The 9,539-nt window shown below is 41.5% G+C and overlaps 1 protein-coding gene across 5 annotated transcripts; it reads right to left on the reverse strand.

The window, feature by feature from the left end:
• Positions 1–1,711: 1,711 nt before the first annotated feature.
• LOC100690875 (uncharacterized) lies at positions 1,712–5,018 on the reverse strand. Of its 5 annotated transcripts, XM_005460500.4 has the most exons (3): positions 4,339–4,454; positions 4,092–4,247; positions 1,712–3,967 (listed from the first exon to the last, which is right to left on the reverse strand). In XM_005460500.4, coding segments are annotated over exons 2-3 (783 nt in total). In that variant the 5' UTR covers positions 4,094–4,247; positions 4,339–4,454; the 3' UTR covers positions 1,712–3,186. The 5 variants fall into 5 exon arrangements, with proteins under 5 accessions (XP_005460557.1, XP_003455825.1, XP_005460556.1 ...); XM_003455777.5 differs by lacking the exons at positions 4,092–4,247; positions 4,339–4,454 and adding an exon at positions 4,731–5,018; XM_005460499.4 differs by lacking the exons at positions 4,092–4,247; positions 4,339–4,454 and adding an exon at positions 4,535–4,579.
• Between the last annotated feature and the right edge of the window lie 4,521 nt (positions 5,019–9,539).

Genomic DNA, 9,539 nt, shown 5'->3' on the forward strand with positions numbered 1-9,539 from the left:
TGGCTTAATGATCTGGACTGATGGATTTTTACGAGTTCTTTGACACTGGAAAAATGAAACAGTCCAAATGAGGGCGCTGTTGACCTACATGTCAAAACAAGAGGCCATTCTGTACTGTTATATGTTACTGACTGTTTTATTGGTGACAAATGACATGTTTGTGATGAATGTATCACAACCTCATCTTCAAGAAATGTTAGGACAAATAAATCAGGTCCTATCAGGACACGTTTGGTCCATTTGCTAATTAGTAAAAGACAAATACAGAAAGAGCTTTAAAGTGGCTGACAGGCAGGTTGTTGGTGACTTTTACATGATAGAGTTTTAAGCATAAAAAAAGAGTAGATAAACTCGAGGAGCATGGCAGCCTTCCTGAGAATCATGGTTAGCAGGATCAGAGAAGAAGTAAAACCCAGGCCACAAGCACAGAGGCAAAAAGGAGACACATTATTATTACAGATAAAGGCAGTGGGAGAAAACAGGAACATGAGAAGGAAAATACCCAAGGCATGAAAAATTTCAATTTCAACCTCATATTTAAAATTGAAAGACAACAGATCAAAGATCAAAGCTGAGAGAAGATGAAGTCTAAATGTCAGAGGGCTCATTACAGACGTAAAAACTTCGGTCCGTAAACCTTTGATGCAAACCGGTCGAGCACAAGGCCCATGTTGATTTGAGATGAAACGACCCAGTTACCACGGTCTCTCCTTTACAGCCTGTAGTGCAGATGAACCTTGACTCATTTGAGAGAACAAACAGGACATGTTGTTATTTTCAAAAGTGTAACCTCCCACATTGTTTCCCTGTGAGTGACAGCTGCGATGCCAAAGTACTCTGTGTAGGGCGACCACTGCCAAACATCACGGGAAGGAAGCGGCCACCGAGGCCCCTCTTTCTTAAGCTGTTCCTCGCTTTTCAGCTTTAATTGATTTCTTCCAGGAACACTTGAATTTGCAGCTACACACTGATACACACAAACACAGTGGTAAATAGGTTAGCGTAGACGCAGAGTTCCTCGATCCTCTTCGGTCTTTTACACTGTCAGGAGCTCCTTGGCGTGGATTATGTAAAGAAGCAGAGCAAGCAGCTCTGTGCTTCCTTCTGCTGGACACACCGCACACTGCAAGGACAAACTCTGGATTCACTCACAAGTATGTGGAAGCTGCTGCTCACATTATTTGAACCATGTAATGTGTTCACCCCTCTCTGTGGTTGGAACTTAATTTCATCATGTATGGCAGCGACTGCTGTGTGTGATGTGGTTACGTCGCAGATTCTATCCAGATGTAAGCGCCTGTCTTTATCTTGAATCTTTCATGTGCTTTGTGACAAATGTGAGGAGTTCAGGTATGACTGTGGTGGTTGGTTAGATCATGTCTTGATACAGCCCTGCCTGCCGAGTGTTTGTGGCTTCAGTCCTGCCCAAAGTGACCCACATTTCACTAATCATCCATTAAATCATTTAGGAAAATTATTTTCCACTCAGCATGTGCACATTTGTACTATCCATATAGTAACAAACTAAATCAATAGAAGACATTACAGAAATTACGCTGAGGCCATTTCCATTCATTAGAGCTTCCTTGTGACCCACCCCAGTTTGCTGTTTTTGTTGTTGTTTATTTCCGTTTTGCCGCACAAAAGAAATGATGAAAAGCTGCAGTGAACTGGAAACCTTTTAGAAAAGACTGTGATGAGCTCTAGTGTGTGGTTTTACCACGCAAACATTTTATTGTGTTGTACTCTGGTATTAACACCATTTCCTGGGCTGGCTGCCAGTTTAAATAAGGGAGAGACAACAAGTGAGAGCACATTTGCACGTAAAGCTGATCATGTCATATAAGCCTCTCAAAAATCAAGTGTGAAAGCCGTGTGTGTTCAGATTCCCATTTAATGGATGTGTCATAATGTGTGTGCTAAAAGTATTCGTTTTTTTGATAATAAATGCCAATACATCATTTTAAACTCTAAGCACTTTTCAAATGTTACCCCAAGTAATGTTAAAAAAAACAAAACTTGCTTTTAGTTTGTGTTTACACATGAAAAGTTGCATTTATAAGAATTAAAAATCTTTTAAAACTTTTTAATTCTTACACTCAGACGTTTCTCTGCTCAGTTCATAAAACCCTGTATATAAAAGATGGGCATTAAATGTGGCTACTGAAAAGTGAAACGGCTTAAACGTGAATTCTTTTTGAATCGTTGTGCCGAGCAGGGTGTGACGACTCTGGATACAAAGAAAAGAATTGTTTAGAAGTTACATTCATATGTGACCTCAGTAAAGAGCTTCCTAATGAGTTAATGGTTATAGTCACATGTTTTAACTCTTACTGAATATAGCATTACATTAATTTTGTAAATTATAGTGCCATTAAGACTCAAACAGATGCAGTGAAAGCAGGGAACGTTTTAGTGCATGGCTCCGCCTGTAACAGATAAAACACAAAAATTCCAAAGATTAACCCCCTCGATGCCTAGTGTATCACATTTGATACATAGAGTGCAACTTTCCCCCAAAAAAACCTTTTCAAATACCAGATAAAGCAAATATGATACAAATGAAAAGTCCATCCATTCTCTTTTCCTCGTATCCTTATCAGGGTTGCTGGGATAAGCTGGAGCCTACATCAGCTGTCATAGGGCAACAGGTGGACTCAAATTAAAGATCATTTAAAGGAATTAAAATGTTATTAATTTTTAAAGCAAATTCATCAGATCATTCATTAAGCTAATTTTCCTTGATGATTTCCTTGATGAAAATAAAGCTTTGAATTTATATAATTCACTTTCACTTTACTCTGAAGCTCCTGAACTGGATAAGTGGCTATGCAAATGCAAATGCAGATGACAGATTAGTCACTGATTAGTTGTCTATTTATGAATACTGTAAGTATGAGACACTTGTATTTCCTGTTCCAGCTGAACAGAAGGCCCAGTGCAACTTCTACCTTGCTTTCTGTAGTAACATTCATGTTTATCAACATTTATAGAGCATTCTGTTTTTTAACAATAATATTAGTATAACTTTTTATTGGTTTTATAACTAGACTATTATAACTATAATAGTCTGTATGACAGATTATTCGCAGGAAAGCTTACATAGTCTGACTTGTAAAGTAAGTTTTTAGAAATAAGATTTTGTTTTTGTATAAATGCAACCATTTCCCCTCCTGTTACAAAGGTCTAATGATAGCAACTCTTTCTCCTCTGTGGTTGACCATAGAAGATGGCGTAATGCAGCCATGAATTCACCAGCCATAACATCTTCCTCAGATAACACGAGAGAGTAGGCAGGGAGGGGGGAAGCATGATGCCAGGACGATGAAATGCTGAGGGGTACATCTGAAGTCTGAAGTCCTGCAAAGTTTTGAAGTGTAGCAAAGACGTGAGTTCCAGCAGCACAAGCATCCAGGCCAGACGGCAGCTGAGCTGCGCCCAGCGAGAAGTCCTGAATTTCCGAGTCTGCTGAGGCCAGCGTGACACCAGCGTGGCCTCGAGTCCCAGCAGACCCAGCAGCAGCAGAGAGGCCAGCTGATGTGCATCAAGCAGCTGATGACAGAGCACTTTTGCAGCCTCTCTCCACCAAACCGATTTCCCCTCCTTCATAAAACTCACCTCCGCCTTCCAGCCCACCTCCTCCATCCACCTCCCCAGCGTCACTCCCAGCCGAAGCGCCCAGTGCAGCAGCACAAGGCTATCTGAGAGAGCCAGCTGGCTCAGGAGGACAGTGGAGGGCTTGGTGGAGATGTGAGGGGAGCGCAGGAGCAACAGAGCGCGCAGGCTGAATACACAGCCCAGGAGCAGGGGGAGGCCCACCCCATGGGGGAACAGCAGCACCGTCACCAGCTTCAGCAGTAAAAACCTGCGTAGCCATCCTTTGGAGGCCGGGTGCACCCCTTTTGTGACTGAACCAGGGAAACAGAGGCAGCTTATCTCCCAGATTGACTTTAAAAGTTGATGTGACCTGCGGAGAGTCCAGCACGGGGCGGTTAGCTCAGAATGACATGAAACAGTTTAGACACTAATTAATTCTCTAAATTGTCTCTGCCTCACAACAGACTCACTGCTGACGCATCTCTTCTACATACATTTCTTAATGCTGTTATCTATTTTTATGAGTAGGCAGTACTACTCATGAAGGCAGAAGCCCAGGCAAGCAAACAAGCCACTGATAAATTCCTCAGCTTTACAGGAATCTTAAGATGACTCATGTTAACTTCATTTAGCCTAAAAGTCAAGCTTCACTGAAAAATACAGCAGTAAGACATGCTTTAAATTGGAAAATAAATATAACCTGTAAACTTTTAAAATTTCCTAAGCAAAGTAGCTATATACCAGTTTAAATGTATAAAAACACTCATGGTTCACAGTACGTATGTATTCAAACCTTAACTAAAACTATCTGGAAAACAATACATTTGAAACTGCTCTTATTAATTCTAAAAGTTAGCTCCAGGCCTCGAGTGCCAGTGTCCTGCAGGATTTAGATGTATTCTTGATCCAACACAGCTGATTTAAACGGCTAAATTACCTCCTCAACATGTCTTGAAGTTCTCCAGAGGCCTGGGAACAAACTAATCATTTGATTCAGGTGCATTGACCCAGGCTGAGCTCTAAAACCTGCAGGACACTGGGACTCAAGGCCTGGAGTTGCCTACCCCTGATTTAGATCATTTCCTCAGCTTTGTTAATCTCCTTCTATTGCTTCTAATATCTAAGGAACTCACCTGTGTATAGGCAGGAAGTCGTGACTGAAGGTCATTGCCCTGTTTCACCTCTTGTGCGTTGATCTCTTCTTTTAAAAAGCCACATTTTAGCCCCTCATCCCAGCCTGCCTGCCGGCGTGGGCAAATGGAAAACAGTGAGTGTGAGGAGCCCCAACTCTCCTCTCCTTATTAGTGCTGGTTGCCTCAGCTCAGTTGGCACATTCTCACTCTGTGGTGTCATGTCTGTGAGCAAAGCTGGATCTGACTCATGAGGGCAGAGGATCTGTGCTCAAGTGTTATCTTTTAACTGCTGACATCAGTGTAGACCTGTATGGTTTTCAACGTGACACAGAGACAAAAAAGGAGTTTCCTCAAGGAACCTTTTATACAGACTAATATCAAACCAGTAACTAATACAACTTTATATAATTTTGTCTTTTTATTTTTTTTTTAGATGTTTGATTGAAGAGTTGACTAAACGACCAGCATGTGCTGTCAATATGTCATGTATTGCTGTAGGGCAGGTAGGGACATGTCCACAACAACAAGCATGTGATCACTACAACAACTGCTGCCAGCTAAGAATGACTCATTACTTGACTCACTTTGACATTAGTTGTATTCAGTTCAGGTTTGTTTATCTAGCACCAAGTCACAACAGCAGCCACCCAAAGTTTGTTCTGCAAGCTAACAACGGTACGTTAGTAGGGAGAAAACCCCAACAATCATTTGATTCCCTATGAATGAACTCTATGCAGCAGTGGGAGGGGAAAACTACTGTAAGAGGAAGAAACTTCTGGCAGAACCAGCTATGGGTTGGGGGCGATGGGAAAGAGCGAGAGAAAAAGGAGAGCGTAAGAAGACTGGATGTGTGGCAGTGGGGAGTAAAAAGAGGTGACTGGAGAAGAAACCAGTGGATCACACAAAGTCTGGGAGTCTGAGCCTATAGCGGCGTAACTAAGGGACGGCTCAGGGTCACCAGATACGACACAAAGCTTTATCAAAAGTTTTAAGACTAATCTTAAAAGGAGAGAAGGTGTCTAACTGGCCCAAACGGACACAAACTGTCTAATGGCTGAAGGCTGTTAGGACGTTTCTGTATGAGGACAAAGATTTAAAATTAAACTGTGTAATTAACAGGAGGTAATGAAGAGAAGCCAGTACAGGAGAAAAATGCTCTATCTTTCTGTTCCTGTCAGTACTCTCACTGTAGCTTTTCAGATTAACTGCACAGCCTGATAATAATGAATCACAGTAGCCCAGCCTAGAAGTAATCAATGCACAGACTAGTTTTTGGGCATCAATCTAAGATGGGATGTTTCTGCGATATTGGGCTGTCCTAGATATTTGTTAATGTGTGGATTGAAGGACATATGCTGTTTAAAAACAACTCCCGGGTTCCCCACAGTGTTACTGGAGACCAATGTAATGCCATCCAGAGTAAGACAAGCCTAGTTTAACTAGTTGATCTGTGTCCCCTGGCTTCACAGATAAAGAAAGCTTGGTATCATTTGCAAAGCAGTAAAATTATATTGTGTTTTCTAATAATACTGCCTAAGGGAAACGTGTATAATGTAAATAGCACTGGTCCCAGCATAGAACCCTGAAGTCCATGTGAAGAAAAGCCATTTACATCCACAAATCTGAGTTTATCAGATGTGATTGAAACCACTGCTGCACATTTCCTTTAATACCAATGTTATTATTGGAAATATATTAACCCCCTAGGACCTGGTGTCCACATATGTGGACATCACATTTTGGGTTGTCTAGACCAGCGGTCTCCAACCTTTTTTGCGCCACAGACCGGTTTATGTCCGACAATATTTTCATGGACCGGCTTTAAAGTGTTGCGGATAAATACAACAAAATAAAACCAGTACCAAAAAAAAAGAAAATTTATTCATACCACACGGGAAAAGACCCAGGGAAACCGAGTTAATTATAAAAAATAACGATAAAAACTGATAAAAACCCTGAAAACCATAAATTTCACACCCGAGTCTCAACTCTCGCGGCCCAGTACCAAACGACTCGCGGGGATTGGGACCGTTGGTCTAGACCACAATACTAAATTTTACTCTATAAGGGGAGGACATTACACTGCCACTGGTCTATCAAAATTTAAAATGAATGTCCTCATATGTGGATATCCGGCCCTCGTAGAGCAAAATCAGTTAAAAAGATAATTCTTTGTTTTTACATTCATCAGGTCCCAATCAGCCCAAATAGCAAAGAGAAATTAAAAATGCATGCCATGAAAGAGTTTGGGGCTTTCAGGAGGTTAAGGTAGCAAACTGTATCTAATGCTGCACTGAAGTCTGCCAGGACAAGCACAGAGACGAGTCCATGGTCAGAGGCAATGAGAAGGTCATTAGTAACCTTCACTACTGCTGTTTCTGTGCTATGCTGAGCTCTGCATCCTCACTGAAATTCCTCAAATAGATAAGTCCTTTGCAAAGTTAGCTTAGTTAGCTGTTTCACAGCTACTCTTTGAAGAATTTTTTAAATGAGAGAAAAGCTTGTAAAAGCTCAATGATTAGATGAGACCTTAGATAAGGCTTGGCACGTGGTGCCTAGTGCAACATGTGGCTGCACTGGATGAAGTAATTATTGGAGAGAGTTTGCAGAGGCTGATGGGAAGGCAACAGTCTAGATAAACATCAGTAAACAATAAGGTAGCTATAATTAATGATGTACTTGTCTGAAGGTTGTAAATATTTTTTCCCTGAATTCTTACAATGTTGTTGTTGTGAAAAACAAAACAAAACATAAAGTTTGATGGAATTCTTAAGTAAAAGAGCTCTGAGCCGATTAGGTTTATTACAGAAAAGGAACCTCGTGTTGTTCCTCTTTCTTTTATCAGTGAGAAACAGTAAGAAGTCTGCGATTTGTGGAGGTGGTTTTTCATACAGCAACAAATTATTTATCCAGGCTGACTGTGAGTTATAGCAGGAAGGCAAACTTGTCACCTTCTTTTCCAGAGAAGCCACGCTGTCCAGTATTACATAAAGTGAGGCGTGCATCACTCCTAACAGGAGCAATAATGCAATATTTACCAAAAATGCCACTAACTTTGCATATTGAATTGCTTCATGTATTTGTTGCTGTGCTTATCGCTCATAACAGGTGCAAATGTATTCTGTTTCTAAACTGGTAAACACTTCTCTGCTGGGTGGACTGAGAACAGGCGTTTTTACTTTTAGTCTGGTGCACTTTGCATGCAGTGTTTACACAGTGAATAAGCCAGGCGAGATGTTTGTATCAGACTAGACATGAGAGTGCGTTTGTGAGTTCTCGTACGCATGACTTTGCCAAAGCTAACACAATTATAGTTATTAGTTTCAATGCTTATATGAAAAGGAAAGGGATTTATGGTAGTGGCAAGAGGTGGAAGGATGAGGTTCTAAACCAGCATATTATAAAGTAATGTTTCAGAAATGAATGAAACAATAACAAGGAGCAAAAAGATAATAAGCAATAAGTAATATTACAGTGGCTATTACATGATTCATCCAGGAAAACACTGGGTGTTAAGATTTAAACACAAGATTTGAGATTTAAAAATATGTTTTTCCCATCAGTTTCTCTGTCAGCTTCATTGTCCAGGATGCCAAACATATTCAGTTCAATTCAATTTTATTTATATAGCGCCAAATCATAACAACAGTCGCCTCAAGGCGCTTTATATTGTAAGTTAGAGCCTACAATAATACATTCAGAGAAAAAACCCAACAATCATATGACCCCCTATGAGCAAGCACTTTGGCGACAGTGGGAAGGAAAAACTCCCTTTTAACAGGAAGAAACCTCCAGCAGAACCAGGCTCAGGGAGGGGCGGGGCCATCTGCTGCGACCGGTTTGGGTGAGAGAAGGAAGACAGGATAAAGACATGCTGTGGAAGAGAGACAGAGATTAATAACAAGTGTGATTCAATGCAGAGAGGTCTGTTAACACATGTTGACTGAGAAAGATGACTGAAAAGGAAAAACTCAATGCATCATGGGAATCCCCCAGCAGTCTACACCTATTGCAGCATAACTAAGGGAGGATTCAGGGTCACCCAAACAAACATAGAAAACATTTTACAATACATCCTGAGGCTAAGCATGGAAAATGATTGTCACTGTGACATATCAGCATGCCATCACACTGCCAGCTCATGCACCGTCTATCTATCATCAGCAAGGAATACGGTCTTTAGGTGATGACGTATGAACCCTGCTTCAGGGTCCAAACTACTCTGTGTTTATTAAGGCTGTTATGTTTTTAACATGTTTTAATGTTTTGTATCTTGTTCTATTTAATCTGAACAAGCCCCTAAAAACAGTCAGTGATCCCTGTCGGCCTCTCTCGGTTTTTATCGCCACTGTTCATTTTAAAGCTCAGTTTTTAAAATCTTACGATGTAACTACAGCCCAGCCCCTGCAGCAGTATATTAATGTCTAACCTCGTATTGTGGATGGATTATCTCAGTTGTTCTCCTGACTGAAGTTTGGTCCGTTTATAGCAGGGGTCGGCAACCCTAGGCACGCGTGCCACCGTTGGCACGCAAAGGGTTAACTGATGGCACGCACGACCATAGCTGGACTGGCCATCGGGCATACCGGACATTTGCTCGGTGGCCCGATGATTTTGGTTTTTTGGTTTTTTTGGTGGTGGACTGACCAGATGCTGGTCGGTGTGTAAAAATAACTCAGTTGTTTGGTGGTGGCTATGGCGGAGCTTCCACAGATTCAGTAAAATTAACAAGTGGTGGAGGCCAGCAGGTGGATGAGGGAAGGGGAGGCAGGAGGAGGAGAGACCCGAGGCAGCCGCCGGTCGGAGCGT

Source organism: Oreochromis niloticus, linkage group LG2 (genome assembly GCF_001858045.2).
Source record: "Oreochromis niloticus isolate F11D_XX linkage group LG2, O_niloticus_UMD_NMBU, whole genome shotgun sequence".
Lineage (NCBI taxonomy): Eukaryota > Metazoa > Chordata > Actinopteri > Cichliformes > Cichlidae > Oreochromis > Oreochromis niloticus.